This window comes from Petromyzon marinus, unplaced genomic scaffold (genome assembly GCF_048934315.1).
Source record: "Petromyzon marinus isolate PM22_M1 ecotype Great Lakes invasive population unplaced genomic scaffold, UKy_Petmar_22M1.pri1.0 PM_Scaffold_15, whole genome shotgun sequence".
In the NCBI taxonomy this organism is placed as follows: Eukaryota; Metazoa; Chordata; class Hyperoartia; order Petromyzontiformes; family Petromyzontidae; genus Petromyzon; species Petromyzon marinus.
The window spans coordinates 207,782-229,708 of NW_027423113.1; the positions used below are offsets into that span (position 1 = coordinate 207,782).

Below are 21,927 nucleotides of genomic sequence, written 5' to 3' on the forward strand. Positions count from 1 at the left end.
AAATAACTCCCCCAACGCAGACACCGTGGGGAGGATTTAATTGAGCAGTGTATTGGCAAACAGCTATACATGATTTAGTATAACTTTCAAGTAAATTATTCGTAATGCAAATTGAAAATATCGACTGAAGGTTGCTTACAACATTTTACAAGGTTCAACTGAAAATTCATGAGCAATCTAAATTCTGTCAACATCCATCCCTTGCTTTTCTTTCCAAGTGACACCCAAACCCCCGGTTGAGGAAAAGCCAACAAAGCCAGCTCCTGAAGAGAGTGGCGCTCCTCCTCAAGAACCAACTGGAGCGAAGGACAAGACACCCCCACCTCCAACCTCCAGCAACAAGGAGCCAGAACCATCACCCCCAACTCCAGGCCCAGGTACCATATTGGAATTAGTTGCAAAATCAAATATGGATAATATATTAAATGCAATCATATGTTCAATTCAAGCCACCATATGCTCCGGTAGGGTCGGGACATTGCCGGTTACAAAAGTCTATTGTAGGGTCCTGAAGCATTGTAAAAGTGTGATTTTGTCCTGCTTTATAGTCTTCTGGTCCCATACTTGGCTCATTTTACTGGAACAGGGTGGGACTAATGAACTCTAGGCTGTGTTCGTAGCGGAATAGGAGTAACTTACCGAGCAGTAGGTCACCTTGTTACCACGTGAAACTACCAACTATGTGGGCAGTGCTGGTGATTAAGGCAGCGTATCTATGTAAAAGTGGGTCATGCTAACAGAAGGAGTTGGCAGCTCACTGTTCTTTAGCTTTGAGCCTCTACAACATTCTAAAGGTTTACGTACGGTTAACTCAGGATGAAGAGACTCATTGTATACTTCCTGTGCAAAATGATATTCAAAGTTTGTATTACGCTCATAGCAATGGAGCATTCATAGTTTCGATAAAAATTCTAGCTGTCAGAACATCACCATGGAGAAAAAGGAGTTGATATATATAGTAATCGTTTGAAGGCTGATTTAAAATGTATCTTTGCAGAAGACTGTACTCCAGGCTGGTCTGATTGGTACGATGAGCAATATCCTGATAAAGAAAATGGCGGAGATGAGGAATCTTACCAGAAGGTCATAGCCTCAGGGAAAGTGGTTTGTCTGCCTGACTCACCAGTGCAAAACATTGAATGCAAAGCAGAGAGATTCCCCAATACCCCATGGCAGGAATTGGGCCAGACAATAACTTGTGACAAGAATAAAGGACTGAAATGTGTAAATGAGGATCAAGGAGGACTGCCATGTTACAACTACAAGGTCAGATTCTGCTGCTCCAGAGCAGGTGGACCTCCTGCACCAAGTCCATCTTCACGAAGCCCAGGTACATTGGTAATATTAGTTGCAAAGCACATGGTTAATATATTGATATCATCATATCCATGATGTTTTCTGGGTTAGATCGCATAAATATAAATTAGTTTTTAACTCCGCTACCACCCGACACAGCCAATTAGTAAGGTTTGCGCTCCTCTTCCAGATCCAACTGCATCGAAGGACAAGACACCCGCACCTCCAACCTCCAGCAACAAGGGGCCAGAACCATCACCCCCAGAAGGGCCAGGTGTGTTCCTTTTGTAAGATTATATATATACAGGACGTATACTGCTTAGGATCAAATCAAACAACGTGACTTAATTTGTTTGATCTCATGAACTAATTAAGACTTGCTCCTGGATAGTTTTTGGATAGGTAACAATCTGTGTAACAGATGTCATCGACTGAATATTTACAATATGGACTGCACAGAGCAGAATGCCACACCTCTTTATTATGCTGTACTTCCATGCTCCCCATTCCTCGGTCAATAACTCGCACTGAAGAGGATGATGAAGCATCGTCAAATAACCCCCCCCAGCCAGACACCGTGGGTAGGCTTTAATTGAACAGTGTATTGGCAAAGATCTCTACATTATTTAGTATCACTTTCCAGTAACTTATTCGTAATGCAGATTTTAAGTATCGTCTGAAGGTTGCTTACAACATTTTACAAGGTTCAACTGAAAATGCATGAGTAATCTGAATTCTGTCAACATCCATCCCTTGCTTTTCTTTCAAAGTGACACCCAAACCCCCGGTAGAGGAAAAGCCAACAAAGCCAGCTCGAGAAGAGAGTGGTGCTCCTGCTGCAGAACCAACTGGATCGAAGGACAAGACACCCCCACCTCCAACCTCCAGCAGCAAGGAGCCAGAACCATCACCCCCAACTCCAGGCCCAGGTACCATGGTGGAATTAGTTGCAAGATCAAATGTGGATAACATATTACATACAATCTTATTTTCAGTCAAAGCAACCAAATGTTCTGGTTGTGCCGGGACATTCCCGGTTTCAAAAAGGCTATGCTAGTGTCCTGAAGCATTCTAAATTTGGGCTTTTGTCCTACTTTACAGTGTTCTGGTCCCAAACTTGGCTCATTTACTGGAACAGGTTATGACTCACAGACTCTAGGCTGGGTTGGTAGCAGAATAGGAGGAACTCACGGATTAGTAGGTCAGCCTGTGTCAGAGTAATCGAGCGACCGTATCTTCGCAAAAAGTAGGTGGTGCTAACAGAAGGGGTATGGAAGCTCACCAGCCTTTCGGGTTGACACTCAATGAAAATTCGGCAGCTCTATGTACTGTCCATTCATGATGAAGAGACTCACTATACTTACTGCATGTAAATACATATTTCGCTGTACACTCCTACCAACGGCACATTCGTAGGTATGATGCATTTGATATCTGTCAGAACATTACCTTATAGAAATGTAGTTGATATAAACATAGTAACCGTTTGAAGACTGATAAAGAATGTATTTTTGCAGAAGGCTGTACTCCAGGCTGGTCTGACTGGTACGATGAGCAATATCCGGATGAAGAAAATGGCGGAGATGAGGAATCTTATCAGAAGGTCATAGCCTCAGGGAAAGTGGTCTGTCTGCCTGACTCATCAGTGGAAAAAATAGATTGCAAAGCAGAGAGATTCCCTAATACCCCATGGCAGGAATTGGGCCAGATGATCACATGTGACAAGAGCACAGGCCTGAAATTTTCTAATGATGATCAAAGCATGTTTATATGTTACAACTACAAGGTCAGATTCTGCTGCTCCAAATCAGGTGGCCCCCCTCCACCACCCATTACTCAGGCCCCAACCAAAGGGGCCCTTGAGAAACCACCAACAGCAGCTGCTCCGGAAACAACGAAAAGGAAACCAAAGTCCCCACCAGTGCCTAAAGAGACCATCACTATCGGTGAAGGTAACTATGACAATGGGAACATCAACAACATCAATTATCTTTTAGTTAAATTGATCACGTTAGTAACATTACCGGCCTTCACCTTGTAAACATTTCACCAATCAGAAGTATTGCACCTTTATTGAGATCAAAGACAGCTTTGACTTAACATTGAAACCGATATTTTGGGAAATAAGCATAATGCTTGGGCAGTTTTTTCTAATATTTGACTTATGAATATATTCGAAACACGTGAGATCAAAAACATTTTAAATTAGATTAAACACGTTTTGTGACGGCACATGATAGGTTATAATCCACGTTAAAATAATAGATGTTTGAAAAGTAAACGAATTCAAGTAAAATACATTGCCCATGCAACCTATATAGATAAACATCATGCTACAGGTATACACGTATTTAATACACACACTACACCTGGCTAATTTCCCAATTGCTGATGTTAACAGTGCTCCAGATACTAATTTTCTGAAGTTATTATTCCCCCATTCCATGCGTCTCTATGAGTCAATGTTTAGAACGTTTTTAACAAAATCGAATGTTGTAAAAAGGCAGCCATTTGGTCAAATGATGCAGCATCCATTTCAATTTGTAAACCCAACATTTGGATGGGTCCACTTCAATGCAATCAATAGAAACTCATAACTGCTTACCTGTCCTAACAAACATTATTTTGGGAGATGTAATATTCAGTGATGATGATGATGTGTATTATTTTACGCGATACACACCATAATTCACTTATATTTTTTGCAGAATTGATTGTTCCTGCAACACAGCAACCAATTGAGGCTACAAAACCAAATGAAACACCCACCAAACAAGGTAAGGATTGGAGTGTGGTAAGATAGTCTTGAGGCCTGTTTTAATGCATACATATGGTTTAAATATTTTCCATAATCTGTTTGAATTTCATCACTGATTAATGTTCTATGTTTACAGAAGATTGTGCTTTAGGCTGGTCTGACTGGTACGATGATCAATATCCTGATGAAGAAAATGGCGGAGATGAGGAATCCTACCAAAAGATTATAGACTCGGGGAGAGAGGTCTGTCTGCCTGACTCATCAGTGGAAAATTTTTACTGCAAAGCAGAAAGATTCCCGAATACCCCATGGGAGGAATTAGGCCAGACGATCACTTGTGACCAGAGCACAGGCCTGAAATTTTCTAATGATGATCAAAGCATGTTTATATGTTACAACTACAAGGTCAGATTCTGCTGCTCCAAATCAGGTGGCCCCCCTCCACCACCCATTACTCAGGCCCCAACCAAAGGGGCCCTTGAGAAACCACCAACAGCAGCTGCTCCGGAAACAACGAAAAGGAAACCAAAGTCCCCACCAGTGCCTAAAGAGACCATCACTATCGGTGAAGGTAACTATGACAATGGGAACATCAACAACATCAATTATCTTTTAGTTAAATTAATCACGTTAGTAACATTACCGGCCTTCACCTTGTAAACATTTCACCAATCAGAAGTATTGCACCTTTATTGAGATCAAAGACAGCTTTGACTTAACATTGAAACCGATATTTTGGGAAATAAGCATAATGCTTGGGCAGTTTTTTCTAATATTTGACTTATGAATATATTCGAAACACGTGAGATCAAAAACATTTTAAATTAGATTAAACACGTTTTGTGACGGCACATGATAGGTTATAATCCACGTTAAAATAATAGATGTTTGAAAAGTAAACGAATTCAAGTAAAATACATTGCCCATGCAACATATATAGATAAACATCATGCTACAGGTATACACGTATTTAATACACACACTACACCTGGCTAATTTCCCAATTGCTGATGTTAACACAGTGCTCCAGATATTAATTTTCTGAAGTTATTGTTCCCCTATTCCATGCATCCCTATGAGTCAATGTTTAGAACGTTTTTAACAAAATCAAACGTAAACAGGCAGCCATTTGGTCAAATTATGCAGCATCCATTTCAGTTTGTAAACCCAACATTTTAATGGGTCCACTTCAATGAAATCAATAGAAACTCATAACTACTTACCTGTCCTAACAAACATTATTTTGGGAGATGTAATATTCAGTGATGATGATGTGTATTATTTTTTGCATTACACACCATAATTCATGTATATTTTTTGCAGAATTGATTGCTCCTGCAACACAGCAACCAATTGAGGCTACAAAACCAAATGAACACCCACCAAACAAGGTAAGGATTGGAGTGTGGAAAGATAGTCTTGAGGCCTGATTTAATGCATACATATGGCTTAAATATTTTCCATAATCTGTTTGAATTTCATCACTGATTAATGTTCTATATTTGCAGAAGATTGTGCTTTAGGCTGGTCTGACTGGTACGATGATCAATATCCTGATGAAGAAAATGGCGGAGATGAGGAATCCTACCAAAAGATTATAGACTCGGGGAGAGAGGTCTGTCTGCCTGACTCATCAGTGGAAAAATTGACTGCAAAGCAGAAAGATTCCCGAATACCCCATGGGAAGAATTGGGCCAGACGATCACTTGTGACCAGAGCACAGCCTTGAAATGCTCTAATAACGATCAGGACTATTTGCCATGTTACAACTACAAGATCAGATTCTGCTGCTCCAGAGCAGGTGGACCCCCTGCACCAACTCCATCTAAAGCAAGCCCAGGTACCATTCTGGAATTAGTTGCAAAATCACATCGACAATATATTAAATGCCATCATTTTTTGTTGGATCAGGTAAATGTGTATTTAAATGCACCGCCACCTGGCACAGCCAATCAGTGAGGTTTGCACTTTTCCTACAGAACCAACTGCATCGAAGGACAAGACACCCGCACCTCCAACCTCTGGCATCAAGGAGCCAGGACACTCAAACCCAGAAGGGCCAGGTGTGTTCATGTTCTAAGAATATATATACACAGGATGTATATTGCTCAGAATCAAATCACGCAAAATGCGACTACATTTTTAGATCTCAGAGAGGAAGTATGATTGTAACTGAATGGTATGAATTGGTGACCACTTACGCTAACATGATTCATAAACTGAAAGTTTTAGGCTGCAGAGGTCTGAATGCTAAACTCATTTATTGTGCTGTATGGCCATGCTCCCACGTCTTTTAAATGTACATTTTTTCAAGATCTATCCCTTTCTCTTCTTTCAAAGTAACACCGAAACCCCCGGTTGAGGAAAAGCCAACAAAGGCAGCATCAGAAGAAAGTGGCCCTCCTCCTGCAAAACCAACTCCATCGAAGGAGAAGTCACCCCCACCTCCAACCTCTAGCAACAAGGAGCCAGAACCATCGCCCGCAGAAGGTCCAGGTGTGTTCATTTTGTAAGAATATATATACAGGATGTATACTGCTTAGGATCAAATCACACAGATTGTGACTGAATTCGGTAGATGCTAGAAACAAAACATGGTGACGCATTAATGATTTTAGATGGGCGACTACCTGCAAGATTATTTATCTGCATAATTGATGTCATAAGGCTGAATATTTACAATGTGGACTACAGAGGGCAGAATGCCAGAACCCTTTATTGTGCTGTACTTCCATGCTTCCCTGTCTATAATTCCCACACTCGCACTAAAGAGAATGATGAAGCACGGTCAAATAACCTCACAAAACCAGACAGCGTGGGGAGGCTTTAATTGAACAGTGGATTGGCAAACCTGTACATTATTTCGGAACACTTTCCAGTAACTCATTTGAAATGCAGATTAAAAGTATCGTCTGAAGGTTGTTTACAACTATTTGCAAGGGGTAATTGGGAATGCATGCACAATCTTCATTCTATCAACATCCATCCCTTGCTTTTCTTTCAAAGTGACACCGAAATCCCCGGTTGAAGAAAAGCCAACAAAGCCAGCTCCTGATAAGAGTGGCCCTCCTCCTCAAGAACCAACTGCATCGAAGGAGAAGCCACCCCCACCTCCAACCTCCAGCAACAAGGAGCCAGAACCATCACCCCCAGAAGGGCCAGGTGTGTTCATTTTGCAAGATTATTTATAAATATAACGGCTGTATACTACTTAGGATCAGATTACACAATGCGACTTAATATGTTAGATCTCATAATCGAATTAGACTTGCACCTGGATGAGGTTGGGATGGGTGACTACTTGTGTAACAGATATCATAGGCTAATGTTTAACAATGTGGCTGCAGAGGGCAGAATGCCACGCACCTTTATTGTTCTGTATATCCATGCTCCCACGTCTAAACAATCTACATTCTGATTTAAAGCTTTCGTGACTGCAGTAATTCATATTCTTAGTTTTTTCGGTAAAGTCACGTTGAAGAGAAACAACAGAATAACAAAATATATATAAAACAATAAAAAATTCTCACGACGTTTCGACCATAACTCAAACGGTCATCATCAGGTGTGTCGGTTTGCATAAATGTATTTAAAAAACGGCATATTTATTTATTTATATATAAAAAAAAATAACGTTTGCGTCACACGCAACGATTGGCAGTTTGCCCAGGACTAGTCCATCTATTTTTTGAAAAGAGGAGGGGGGAGACGAATTTTTTATGTATGCTGTCTGAAAGCCACTGTAAGCGTGAACAATCAATCAAGAACTGAAATGATTTATCAAATCTTTCCAATGATTGCTAAGATAGAATCCATCTTCTCGGTTGAAATTGTCTCTGTGCTTGTATATGTGGATAGCCTCATGAACGAATCTCTCATGGAAGCCAGATGGCTTACAAAGAACCTCCGTCTTGGAAAAGTCAATGGCATGTGAGCCTACTGAATTAGAACAATGATCTGCTACGGCCGAGGTGTTGGTCCTACCGTGTTTAAGGTCTGCTTTATGTTCACGAATGCGGTCCGAGATATGGCGTTTGGTTTCTCCAATGTAACTACTACCACAGAGGCAACTTAGTTTGTAGACACCAGGGTATTGTATGTCCGGAATCACATATTTTACAGACGGAACCAGATCACGGATTTTATGTAATGTGTTGAAACGGACCACATGGCCGGCCTGCTCTAGACCAATTCTTCGACCACATCAATTCCATACACCCAGCCATCAGATTTACCATGGAAGTCGAAATAGATGGCAAGATACCTTTTTTGGATGTCCTAATTAAAAAGAGACCTGATGGTTCAATGAGCCACTCTGTCTACAGGAAAGCTACCCATACGGATGCTTATCTGAAACCGGATTCCCACCACCATCCATCACAGAAGAATTCTCTCATCAAGACTCTGTATCATAGAGCCCAATGCATATCCGACCAGGAACACATAAGCAGTGAACTCAAGCACGTACACCAAGCTCTTAGGGCTAATGGTTACTCCGACTATACAATCCGCAAAGCTATCACTCAAACCATGAAGAAGAACCCTCTTGAGGAGCCTTTCAAAACCATCACTTTACCCTACATTGCTGGGATCACAAAAAAGATCTCCAAAATCTTGAATAAACACAAGATCCAGGTCCGTTTCAACACATTACATAAAATCCGTGATCTGGTTCCGTCTGTAAAAGATGTGATTCCGGACATACAATACCCTGGTGTCTACAAACTAAGTTGCCTCTGTGGTAGTAGTTACATTGGAGAAACCAAACGCCATATCTCGGACCGCATTCGTGAACATAAAGCAGACCTTAAACACGGTAGGACCAACACCTCGGCCGTAGCAGATCATTGTTCTAATTCAGTAGGCTCACATGCCATTGACTTTTCCAAGACGGAGGTTCTTTGTAAGCCATCTGGCTTCCATGAGAGATTCGTTCATGAGGCTATCCACATATACATGCACAGAGACAATTTCAACCGAGAAGATGGATTCTATCTTAGCAATCATTGGAAAGATTTGATAAATCATTTCAGTTCTTGATTGATTGTTCACGCTTACAGTGGCTTTCAGACAGCATACATAAAAAATTCGTCTCCCCCCTCCTCTTTTCAAAAAATAGATGGACTAGTCCTGGGCAAACTGCCAATCGTTGCGCGTGACGCAAACGTTATTTTTTAAAATATAAATAAATAAATATGCCGTTTTAAAAATACATTTATGCAAACCGACACACCTGATGATGACCGTTTGAGTTATGGTCGAAACGTCGTGAGAATTTTTTATTGTTTATATATATTTTGTTATTCTGTTGTTTCTCTTCAACGTGACTTTACCGAAAAAACTAAGAATATGAATCTACATTCTGTCAACATCGATCCCTTGCTTTTTTTTCAAAGTGACACCGAAACCCCCGGTAGAGGAAAAGCCAACAAAGCCAGCTTCTGAAAAGAGTGGCGCTCCTCCTCCAGAGCCAACTGGATCGAAGGACAAGACACCCGCACCTCCAACCTCCAGCAGCAAGGAGCCAGAACCATCACCCCCAACTCCAGGCCCAAGTACCATGGTGGAATTAGTTGCAAGATCACATGTGGATAATATATTACATACAATCATATCAGTTTAACACGTAGGCTTTCGCGTCCACTATGATTCATAATAAAGGTACACTACTTAGGATCAGCTACAGGATTAGTGCGGCTTGGAAGCGTATTATTAAATAATACATATTACAATTCCTTATAGGGGAAACACATACTAATTAACGTATTACTAACATAGCATATAATCACACAAACACACGTAACTAATACTAATCTACAACTCATTACTAATCATAACCATTGACTGATTACCAATCGATTATATAATTACAATACCCCCCCCCCTCTGCCTCAAATCACTGCACCTGAATGAGTTAAAAGATGACGTCACCCTGCTGCTCTATTTAAGACCGGGATCAAGTGAGGGCTTTGCCATTCTGGCGAATTCCCTGATGATGCTGGATGTAATTACCAGCGAAACGTCGTACTCAAACTGTAAATGTTGTGGATTCACTCTTCAACACACCGGTGGGCTAAAGTAGTGAACTATTTGTCTTTTCTCAACGTGACACTTTTTGCTGATTGGCCGTGTCGGGTGGTGGAGGGTTACCACACATTTATAAATAACGCGATCTAACCCAAAAACCTTTATTATGAATACATCATATGTTCAGTCAAAGCAACCAGTTGTTCTGGTTGTGCCGGGACATTCCCGGTTGCAAAAAGACTATGCTAGTGTCCTGAAGCATTTTAATTTGGGCTTTTGTACCACTTTACAGTGTTCTGGTCCCAACCTTGGCTCATTTACTGGAAGAGGGTATGACTCACAGACTCTAGGCTGGGTTGGTAGCAGAATAGGAGGAACTTACGAAGCAGTAGGTCACTCTGTGTCAGAGTTATTGAGTGACCGTATCTTCGTAAAAGAAGGTGGTGCTAACAGAAGGGGTATTGCAGCTCATCAGTCTTTCGGGTTGATACTCAACGAAAATTCGGCAGCTCTATGTACAGTCCTTTCATGATTAAGAGGCTCACTGTATCCTTGCTGTACGTAAATACATATTTCGCTGTACACTCCTACCAACGGCGCATTCATAGGTATGATGCATTTTATAGCTGTCAGAACATTATCTTAGAGAAATGGAGTTCATATATACATTGTAACCGTTTGAAGACTGATTGAGAATGTATCTTTGCAGAAGAAGACTGTGCTACAGGCTGGTCTGAGTGGTACGATGATCAATATCCTGATGAAGAAAATGGTGGAGATGATGAATCATACGAGAAGGTCATAACCTCAGGGAAAGTGGTTTGTCTGCCTGGCTCATCAGTGGAAAAAAATGACTGCAAAGCAGAGAGATTCCCTAATACCCCATGGCAGGAATTGGGCCAGACGATCACATGTGACAAGAGCACAGGCCTGAAATGCTCTCATGACGATCAAGGCATGTTTATATGTTACAACTACAAGGTCAGATTCTGCTGCTCCAAATCAGGTGGCCCCCCTCCACCACCCATTACTCAGGCCCCAACCAAAGGGGCCCCTGAGAAACCACCAACAGCAGCTGCTCCGGAAACAACGAAAAGGAAACCAAAGTCCCCACCAGTGCCTAAAGAGATCATCACTATCGGTGAAGGTAACTATGACAATGGGAACATGAACAACATCAATTATCTTCTAGTTAAAATAAATCACGTCAGTAACATGACCGTCCTTCACCTTGTAAACATTCCACCAATCAGAAGTATTGTACCTTTATTGAGATCAAAGACAGCTTTTACTCAACATTGAAAACCGATACTTTGGGAAATAAGCATAATGCTTGGGCAGTTTTTCTAATATTTGACTTATGAATATATTCGAAACACGTGAGATCAAAAACACTTTAAATTAGATTAAACACGTTTTGTGACTTCACATGATAGGTTATAATCCACGTTAAAATAATAGACGTTTGAAAAGTAAACAAATTCAAGTAAAATACATTGCCCGTGTATGCAAGCTACATAGATAAACATCATGCTACAGGTATACACGTATTTAATACACACACTACACCTGGCTAATTTCCCAATTGCTGATGTTAACAGTGCTCCAGATACTAATTTTCTGAAGTTATTATTCCCCCATTCCATGCGTCTCTATGAGTCAATGTTTAGAACGTTTTTAACAAAATCGAATGTTGTAAAAAGGCAGCCATTTGGTCAAATGATGCAGCATCCATTTCAATTTGTAAACCCAACATTTGGATGGGTCCACTTCAATGCAATCAATAGAAACTCATAACTGCTTACCTGTCCTAACAAACATTATTTTGGGAGATGTAATATTCAGTGATGATGATTATGTGTATTATTTTACGCGATACACACCATAATTCACTTATATTTTTTGCAGAATTGATTGTGCCTGCAACACAGCAACCAATTGAGGCTACAAAACCAAATGAAACACCCACCAAACAAGGTAAGGATTGGAGTGTGGTAAGATAGTCTTGAGGCCTGTTTTAATGCATACATATGGTTTAAATATTTTCCATAATCTGTTTGAATTTCATCACTGATTAATGTTCTATGTTTACAGAAGATTGTGCTTTAGGCTGGTCTGACTGGTACGATGATCAATATCCTGATGAAGAAAATGGCGGAGATGAGGAATCCTACCAAAAGATTATAGACTCGGGGAGAGAGGTCTGTCTGCCTGACTCATCAGTGGAAAAATTTTACTGCAAAGCAGAAAGATTCCCGAATACCCCATGGGAGGAATTAGGCCAGACGATCACTTGTGACCAGACCACAGGCTTGAAATGCTCTAATAACGATCAGGACTATTTGCCATGTTACAACTACAAGGTCAGATTCTGCTGCTCCAGAACAGGTGAACCCCCTGCACCAACTCCATCTAAAGCAAGCCCAGATACCATTCTGGAATTAGTTGCAAAATCACATGGATAATATATTAAATGCCATCATTCAAAATTTAGGTTTTTTTTAGATCAGGTAAATGTGTCTTTAAATGCACCACCACCTGGCACAGCCAATCAGTGAGGTTTGCACTATTCCCCCAGAACCAACTGCATCGATGGACAAGATACCCGCACCTCCAACCTCTGGCATCAAGGAGCCAGGACCCTCAAACCCAGAAGGGTCAGGTGTGTCCATGCTCTAAGAATATATATACACAGGATGTATAATACTCATAATCAATTCACGCAAAATGCGACTACATTTTTAGATCTCAGAGGCGAAGTATGATTGTAACTGGATGGTATGAATGAGTGACCACGGCAGTTAACATGATTTATAAACTGAAAGTTTTAGGCTGCAGAGGTCTGAATGCTAAACTAATTTTTTGTGCTGTACGTCCATGCTCCCACGTCTTTTAAATGTAATTCTTTCAAGATCTTCAAAGTAACACCGAAACCCCCGGTTGAGGAAAAGCCAACAAAGGCAGCATCAGAAGAAAGTGGACCTCCTCCAGAACCAACTCCATCGAAGGAGAAGTCACCCCACCCTCCAACCTCTAGCAACAAGGAGCCAGGACCATCGCCCGCAGAAGGGCCAGGTGTGTTCATTTTGTCAGAGTATATATACAGGATGTATAGTGCTTAGGTTCAAATCACACAGAATGTGACTGAATTCGTTAGATGCTAGAAACTAAACATGGTGACGCATGGATGATTTTAGATGGGTGACTACCTGCATAATCGATGTCATAAGGCTGAATATTTACAATGTGGAATACAGAGGGCAGAATGCCAGAACCCTTTATTGTGCTGTACTTCCATGCTTCCCCGTCCATGATTCCCACACTCACACTAAAGAAAATGATGAAGCGCGGTCAAACAATCCCACAAACCCAGACAACTTGGGGAGGCTTTAATTGAACAGTGGATTGGCAAAGCTGTACATTATTTTGGAACACTTCCAAGTAACTCATTTGAGATGCAGATTAAAAGTATCGTCTGAAGGTTGTTTACAACATTTTACAAGGAGTTATTGAGAATGCATGAGCAATCTTAATTCTGTCAACATCCATCCCTTGCTTTTCTTTCATAGTGACACCGAAACCCCCGGTTGAGGAAAAGCCAACAAAGCCAGCTCCTGAAGAGAGTGGCCCTCCTCCTCAAGAACCAACTGGATCGAAGGACAAGACACCCCCACCTCCAACCTCCAGCAACAAGGAGCCAGAACCAAGGTCCTATATTAGGCAGGGTCCTATATTATCATCACATTCATATTATGCTCGTTTACCCACTGCTTTGTAACCTGCCCGACAGACTTAACTCATTGACACTGCTGGGTAGTTGGGTGGGCCAGAGGGGGGGGGGGTGGTTGCCGTGGGTCGGATTTCACAAACTCGCTCCATTGTTTAAAATTAGATTTTCTGTATCGACACAAGCACTGCTTCCCCCCAATGTTCCGTTTGGAATTGATAAACGCTACCATACTGCCTCTACTTGACTACTGTGACATCGTGTATAAATCAGCCCCAAGTACTGTACTGAAGACGCTTGACTCAATTTGTCACTCGGCCTTAAGATTTACATTGAACTGCTCATATAGGTCTCACCACTGTGATATCTACATTGGGTCAAACGTAACATCTCTTAATGTTCGACGGCTTGTGCACCAGATCTTAATTATTCACGATGTACTTACAAAAAAATCCGCAGACTAGCTTCTGGATCTCCTCTCTGTTTCAAAGAACAAATTTGGCCTCAGGTCTTCGCTCATATACCAGCTTCAAATTCCCTATTGCCGTACAAAAACTGGAGGAAGGGCCTTTGCTATTGATGCCCCCAGGGTCTGGAATGCTATTGCCAATAAACTGCAACTTGAATCGCTACCAATGAGATCTTCTCTCAAAACTGCTCTAGAGGAGTTGTACACCCCTAGCTGCCACTGCTATTCATTGGCGTAAAATGAAATAAAATGTTTTTGCTCCCAATGACGCAGCAAAGTATTTTCTGTATTTTGATTTAGCGTGCTGATCTTAAAGGTGCATTGAAAAATTTGATACTCCGACTGATGCTTCTGTTGTTGTGGAGTAACTCATGCAGCCAGCTATGGCTCTAGGATTTGGTGTTACATGTTATTTATGTAGTTTATTGTAAAAATCCGGTCATAGTCCCTATGATCACTGTTACGTTGCAATTATGGCTTTATTTTTCGTGATTTCGAAAAGTTTTTGGGTTTGGACATGTTTGTTTTTGTTGTAGTACGGAGTTAGACTGATGGCCTTAATCTAAGTTGTCTTGTGGTTGTTGTTGTTGTTGTTTGACTTGCATCCCACTGGGATTTTTTGCACACAGCGTTGGTGTACGGTGCTTTTCTCAGGAATATTTTTGCTGTTTTTTTCATGGATTTTCTGTTTGCACAGTCACACATAGTCACTTTAAGATGTTTTTCTTGTTCGTGTTTTTGTTTTTTTGTTTGTTGTGGTTGCACCCGATTCAAGAGCCGAATGGCTCACAGGGCTATACCAAAATAAAGAAACTGAAACTGAGCCTCTACATTGGCACCGCTCTCTGGCCCTCCTCCTCTGACCTTCTCCCTCTCTCTGTAACCCACAGGCTGCGTGTGTGCAGAGGGGACTTTCATGGACCACGAGGGAGAGTGTGTTCCGGGCATCGAGTGCCCATGCTACACAGGTCACGACATTGTCCCGCCTGGGAAATTCTACTGGGTCGGCGATCTAGCCTGGTATGAATGGTCGCCTTCATGGGCCTTTTCCACTGCCGCATCTGAGCCGAGCCAGAGCAGAGTGACCCTTCGCGGTATAGGTGGGATTTTTTTCCCCCCACTGGCCGTTAGCAAGTGCCGAGCTATAGCTGAAACATCTGCCAAGCAGGGCCAGGGGCCTGGGCAAATGATGCCTTTGTGGCGGCGTGACATTCAATAAATAACACGTGCAAATGACGCGACATCGCCGCGCCATTTGCACGTGCCTTGGCTTGCTCTAAGGATTGTCCTTACCAACAATTGAAATAATCGATTTCTGGCTTTTTTTTCTAGCCGGGTCATGTCACTTTCCCAGGGAGGGGAGGGGGGGGGGGTGAATTAGTACACATGAGAGCTTTAACCACGCCATGTTGATGTGTCTCCTTGGCAGTGCTTGCGAGTACGGAGTTCTCAGGTGCGAAAACCCCATCACCATGCTCGGTGAGTCCTGCAGCGCCAATCCCCCCCCCCACCACCAACACCACAAACGATACCATTGACCACACTGCCACCACGCGAGGTTCTCACCGATGTCTGGCGCTCTCTGTATCCCCGCGTGACCGCAGGCGGAAGAATGCGACGTGAAAGCCCCCTCCGTAAGTTTGCCTGCCCTCACAGACCGCATCAACCACCACCACCACGGCTCACAACTCACTCGCTCACTTGTTAACTTTCTCACTCACTCACTCAACCAACTCGTTCGCTCGCTTACTAATTCAAAGACAAAAAAGACCCCCCACATAGCCTTAATGTGCTGTTGTTGGGTAAGTACTGTCAGCAAGGCCAGCACAGCTGAGTCGACCTAGGAGAGGCCCAGGACCGATTCAGATATTCACCAGCGTTATTGGTCGTGAGCGGGAATCAAACTCGGGTCGCCGGGTCCATAGCGCAGCACGCTAACCGCCACACTGCCGCTCTCCCCACACTCACCACCCAACTCAGCCACCCACCCACTCACCACACTGCAGGTCACGTCCACTTCTCTGTCCGCTTCTTCCCTCGCACCGCTCAACAGTAGAATTACCTCCCTCCCGGGCAACCTCGGCCCATCTCAACGAACAGAATTAAATCACGAACACCTTTGGCAATCGCACCGTTTCTCATGGTGCCAGGAGGGTCTGTCCCATGGCCTCCTGCCGGCGGTTAGCGTTCAACACACCTCACATGATGGCCTTAACGTGCACATAGCCTGGCACATGCGCCATGGTGATGTCACCGCCACTTAGTGGCAAATAGCGGCTGTTGTCGTTGTGATGCTAATCGAGTAATTTGCGGTCAATTTTTTTGTGTTCGAAATTGGCAAATTTGTGTTTTTGACGTGCCCAGCGTGCGCATTGGCCTGCTACTCTTTTCGCGAATGGCGGCACGGGATATTTTGTATTTGACGTCCTCCATGGTGAAATGTCATTGGGCAGAGGTCGAAAATGCCCTCCAACTCCTGGTCGATGGCAGCGCCCTGAGAGGCAGGAGCCACACGAAGGCCTGCGAGAGGACCTGCCAGACCATCAACTTGCCCTGCGTGAGTACACTCGACCCCCCCTTAGACACAGCCCACGGGGTTGGCTTTCACCCACCACTCAGAGGGTTCTGTTCTATGCTCTCTTGTATGATCGCAGCAGCAGCAGTAGCAGCATCAGCAATATGATTCAGCAGTTAAATAGCCAATGTCTGAGGGCTGCTGGCCACGACAAGAGGGCTTAAGAGGATAAAGTTAGCGTCGCTTTGCTACTCTTCTTTAGAAATAGCGCAGACCAAAGTGGCTTACTACCTGTTCCATGCCACTCGGGTAGCTTTGTCTTTTGCCCATGTCATGCATTGAGCATGGGGACATAAAGTATTAAACCGTGGGATATGAATTCAGACTTTAGCAAATGTCCTTTACTGGCTTTTAAGCTATTTGGTCTGTGCTTAGCAACAGTGATAATCGTATGCTTCAGGGCACAAGCTTTTTGACCTGTGTGATGGTGGTGGTTGAACACAGTATGGACGGGACGAAACGGTTAGTGTCCAGTAGAGATAGAGTCTTCAACACGGGCGAGTGAAGCTCACGGGAACGAGTAACCACGGTAGTAGTAGCGATAGAAGAGCGACCAGCAGGCGACTGACTGCCGGTGAGCAATCAGGAGCTGACTGGAGTGAATCGGTGAGTGCTGGAGCATCGATCGCCCCCCGTGACAACTTGATTCACTCCGAATTCTCTCTGCTGCAGCAGTGAGGCAGTCACTGGGCACTCCACTACAGCCACGACATCAGCAGGGGAAAACCTTAGCCGAAAAGTGTCCTTCGTGCGACAGTGATAATTGCTCGGCGTTAAAGACGGACTTTGACATGGAGAGGAAAAAGCGACCTTCTTCGATGCCCTCTTGGCCAGACTAGTAGCACAGGCATTGCGCGATGGATGGCTCGGAGCGAAAGGCGAATCCCCGGCTTCTTACTCTTCCTCTGTTGTTTGCCCCACTTCTCGGCCTCCGTCTTAGCCGCCGTGCGAATCGGACTGCCCATGCGGGGATGGATTCATCCCAGACGACAACGGCAACTGTATCCCGCGGAGGATTGCCCGTGCCGGCACCACGGCATTGTCTATGGCAAGGGGGATACAATCAAGGTGGACTGCAACGTGTGGTGAGCAAGTGGGGGCTTAGCGCGGCGCGGCTGTCCCGAGCCTGGTGGCTGCGCGTTAAGATGGCTACCGCTTTGTGTGGGGGGGGGGGGGGAAAGACAACAGCATTTCTTCACCTGCATAGGTTTAGGACGCAGAAACTTGAATTACGGCGCGTCTTCCGACAAGACTCCGAGCACGTTTGGACATGGTCCAGTTTCCAGTGTCATTTTGGCGCAGCGAGCTTTTGTATAATTATTAAGTGCGTTGGTGAATTTTGTACCGTTTAAACCCCGTTGAATGTGGCTGATAAGGAGGAAAAATACACACGGGCAAGCGACGCGTCTACTGTTTCTGCCATTTATGGGAGAATTAAAGGTATCCGATTTGCGAGGACGGGGTTTTCCAGGAGCGCATCCGTGACATTGTGAAAGCAGCCGGGACCGGCCTGTGACGTCATATCCGGGTGGCGCGGAAGCCACCTACTTTTGAGTCTCCTTAGACTTGACCAAATACCCGTTGGGATATAAAAAATGTTGTTATTCCGAGAGAAAATATTGGGCTAAGGGGTTTGAAGGGCTCGCCGCCCCCTCCCTTTGAGACGTCGCGCGCGTGCGCGGGTGCAGCACGAGCGGCAGCGGCGCGTGGAGCTGCAACTCGGCCGAGCGCCCTGGCACGTGCCGCATGTACGGGGACGGCCACTACATCACCTTCGACGGCAAGAGGTTCGTCTTCGACGGAAACTGCGACTCCAGCATCGTGCAGGTGGGCACCAGAACGGACGCGCCTTGCTCACGCACGCCACGGACTGACGTCGGGCGAGTGAATTCATTAATTCATAATGAATCCGTAACAATAATTTGTGACTATCAGGCGCCTTTCACGATAAAATCTCGAGGTGCCACGCACAAAGAAGAATAAGCATGAACCGGGGGGGGGGGGGGGTGTGAAGGGCAGAAGAAGAGCCAGAGGATCAAAGTGCATGAGAGGAAACTGGTTTTTGGTCGGGACTTACAAACATCGACATTTCTACATGTGTGTTGAACTTCTTTCGCACCGTACTTAGCCAACCGTGCTAATCGGAGGTGCGGGGTAAGGACAACAAACTAAACACAACAAGCAGTTCAAAAGAAATGTAGTATAGTGGTGTAGCGTATAGTAGTGTATAGTGTAGCGTATAGTGGTGTAGTGTATAGTAGTGTTTAGTAGTGTAGTGTATAGTAGTGTAGTGTATAGTGTAGTGTATTACATAGTGTAAAGTGTAGTATAGTGGTGTAGTGTATAGTAGTGTATAGTGTAGTGTATAGTAGTGTTTAGTGTAGTGTATTGTAGTGTAGTGTATAGTAGTGTAGTGTTTAGTAGTGTATAGTGTAGTGTATAGTAGTGTCGTGTATAGTGGTGTAGTGTATAGTAGTGTAGTGTATAGTAGTGTAGTATATAGTGTAGTGTATAGCAGTGTAGTATATAGTGTAGTGTAGTACATAGCGTAAAGTGTAGTATGGTGGTGTAGTGTATAGTAGTGTTTAGTGTAGTGTATAGTAATGTAGTGTTTAGTAGTGTAGTGTATAGTAGTGTAGTGTATCGTGTAGTCTATAGTAGTGTAATATATAGTGTAGTACATAGTGTAAAGTGTAGTATAGTAGTGTATTGTATAGCAGTGTTAAGTGTAGTGAATAGTAGTCTAGTGTTTAGTAGTGTATAGTAGTGAGTGTATAGTGTAGTGTTTAGTAGTGTAGTGTATAGTAGTGTAGTGTATAGTAGTGTAGTATATAGTGTAGTGTAGTATTTAGTGTAGTATATAGTGTAGTGTAGTACATAGTGTAAAGTGTAGTATATAGTGTAGTGTATAGTAGTGTAGTATATAGTGTAGTGTAGTACACAGTGTAAAGTGTAGTATGTAGTGTAGTATATAGTGTAGTGTAGTACACAGTCTAAAGTGTAGTATGTAGTGTAGTATATAGTGTAGTGTAGTACATAGTCTAAAGTGTAGTATAGTAAAAAATTTATTTAAAGCTTTCGTGACTGCAGGGATTCATATTCTTGGTTCTTTCGGTAAAGTCACATAGAAGGGAAACAATACAACAATAAAACTATAAAATAGTACAATTCTCACGACGTTTCGACTGCAACACAAGCAATAATCAACAGGTGTGAAACCCACAGCAAGAAAATTTGAAAAAAGTGGCGTTTTTTCTTTCAAATTTTCTTGCTGTGGTTTTGACACCTGATGATGATTGCTTGTGTTGCAGTCGAAACGTCGTGAGAATTTTATTATTTTATACTTTTATTATTTTATTATTTCCCTTCTACGTGACTTTACCGAAAGAACCAAGAATATGTAGTACAGTGGTGCAGTGTATAGCAGTGTTAAGTGTAGTGTATAGTAGTGTAGTGTTTAGTAGTGGAGTGTATAGTGTAGTGTATAGTAGTGTAGTATATAGTGTAGTGTAGTATATAGTGTAGTGTAGTATGTAGTGTAAAGTGTAGTATGTAGTGTAGTATATAGTGTAGTGTAGTACATAGTGTAAAGTGTAGTATGTAGTATAGTATATAGTGTAGTGTAGTACATAGTGTAAAGTGTAGTATGTAGTGTAGTGTATAGTGTAAAGTGTAGTATAGTAGTGTAGTGTATAGCAGTGTAGTACAGTAGTGTATAGTGTAGTATATAGTGTAGTATGTAGTGTAGTATACTTGTGTAGTGTATAATAGTATAAGGCAGTGTGTAGTGGTAGTATAAGGTAGTGTATAGTGTAGTGGTGTATAGTAGTGTATAGTAGTGTAGTGTATAGTAGTGTATAGTGTAGTGTGTAGTGTAGTGTATAGTAGTGTAGAGTAATGTTTACTGTATAGTGTAGTATGTAGTGTATAGTGTAGTGTATAGTGGTGTATAGTAATGTATAGTGTAGTGTATAGTGTAGTGTATAGTGTAGTGTATAGTGTAGTGTATAGTGTAGTGTCTAGTATAGTGTGTAGTGTAGTGTATAGTGGTGTATAGTGTAGTGTATAGTATAGTGTGTAGTGTAGCGTATAGTGGTGTATAGTAATGTTTACTGTATAGTGTATAGTACACTATACACTTTACAGCAGGCAGCGCCACAACTGGGTGGGGGAGAATGATCGCACATAATGGACGGATTTACCTATGAACGAACGGAGGGATGCACGACGATTGGATGGATGGATCACCTAATTGCGCTCGCTTTGTGCCGACCAGGACTACTGCTCCACAGCCGAGGGCAACTTTCAGATCATCACCGGCAAGGGCTGCAGCGCTGTGGACTCGAGCTGCTCCAAGGCGATCCGCTTCTACATCAAGGTGAAGTCAAGAGCCACTCCAATGGCTGGCTGACCGCGCTGCGACGCGGGCTGGGTTAAGCGCGAGCTTTCCAAGCGCTGCGAGTTGATGAGCTTGCGCGTCTCGGTGTACGCGCGAGTCGATTGGTTTCTTCGATAAGTCTATGCTGTTCTAGATTTGAAGCTTTCGTGACTGCAAGGATCCATACTCTTTGGTTCTATTCGGTAAAGTCACGTAGGTAAAAAACAAAACAACAAAAATCACGACGTTTCGGCCACAAAACAAGCGGCCTTCATCACCTGATGAAGGCCGCTTGTGATGAAGGCCGCTTGTGTTGTGGCGAAACGTCGTGATTTTTGTTGTTTTATTTTTTACCTACGTGACTTTACCGAATAGAACCAAAGAGTAAGTCTTCGCTGGCTCTTTGTTCTTAGCATAGCAATTGAGTGTGCAAACGAGGGAGTGCAAAAGTTCGCGGTATCCACGGGCCAGGGGAGGTCCAGGAAGTTTAGACGACAGGTTCCCTCACCCCCATCGCCAGTTTAGTTTATTCCCTGGCATCAGGGTCCATGCCGAATGTGCTTGGCCACTGGGCTCTTTCTGTCGTCTCCCTCCCTCTTCAAACTTTCCCTCCCCTCACCTCCCTCTGTAACCCCCCCCCCCTCACCTCCCTCCGTCTTCTCCCTCCCTCTCTCCCTTCCTCGTCCACTACAGGATT

At 43.2% G+C, this 21,927-nt stretch overlaps 1 protein-coding gene and 2 long non-coding RNA genes across 6 annotated transcripts; all 3 read left to right on the forward strand.

Moving 5' to 3' along the window:
* Nucleotides 1-3,022: 3,022 nt before the first annotated feature.
* LOC142922725 (uncharacterized) lies at nt 3,023-7,122 on the forward strand. Its single transcript, XR_012940260.1, has 6 exons — nt 3,023-3,248; nt 4,005-4,073; nt 4,191-4,625; nt 5,378-5,445; nt 5,563-5,894; nt 6,034-7,122. It is a non-coding gene; the product is annotated as an uncharacterized LOC142922725 (long non-coding RNA).
* A 2,332-nt stretch (nt 7,123-9,454) lies between these two features.
* On the forward strand, nt 9,455-12,503 carry LOC142922727 (uncharacterized). The gene is made up of 3 exons (XR_012940261.1): nt 9,455-11,228; nt 11,990-12,058; nt 12,176-12,503. It is a non-coding gene; the product is annotated as an uncharacterized LOC142922727 (long non-coding RNA).
* Nucleotides 12,504-12,602: 99 nt separating this feature from the next.
* On the forward strand, nt 12,603-21,918 carry LOC142922723 (mucin-6-like). Of its 4 annotated transcripts, none has more exons than XM_076063555.1 (10): nt 12,603-12,743; nt 13,004-13,156; nt 13,651-13,789; nt 15,168-15,297; nt 15,707-15,756; nt 15,882-15,911; nt 16,731-16,834; nt 17,793-17,937; nt 18,541-18,679; nt 21,129-21,918. In XM_076063555.1, the coding sequence occupies exons 8-10, from the start codon at nt 17,816-17,818 to the stop codon at nt 21,261-21,263; spliced, it is 396 nt and encodes a 131-aa protein (XP_075919670.1). In that variant the 5' UTR covers nt 12,603-12,743; nt 13,004-13,156; nt 13,651-13,789; nt 15,168-15,297; nt 15,707-15,756; nt 15,882-15,911; nt 16,731-16,834; nt 17,793-17,815; the 3' UTR covers nt 21,264-21,918. The 4 variants fall into 4 exon arrangements, 3 of the variants coding, with proteins under 3 accessions (XP_075919670.1, XP_075919668.1, XP_075919669.1); XR_012940259.1 differs by having other exon boundaries at nt 12,609-12,743; nt 21,129-21,891; XM_076063553.1 differs by having other exon boundaries at nt 12,611-12,743; nt 13,004-13,789; nt 21,129-21,890.
* Nucleotides 21,919-21,927: the final 9 nt, after the last annotated feature.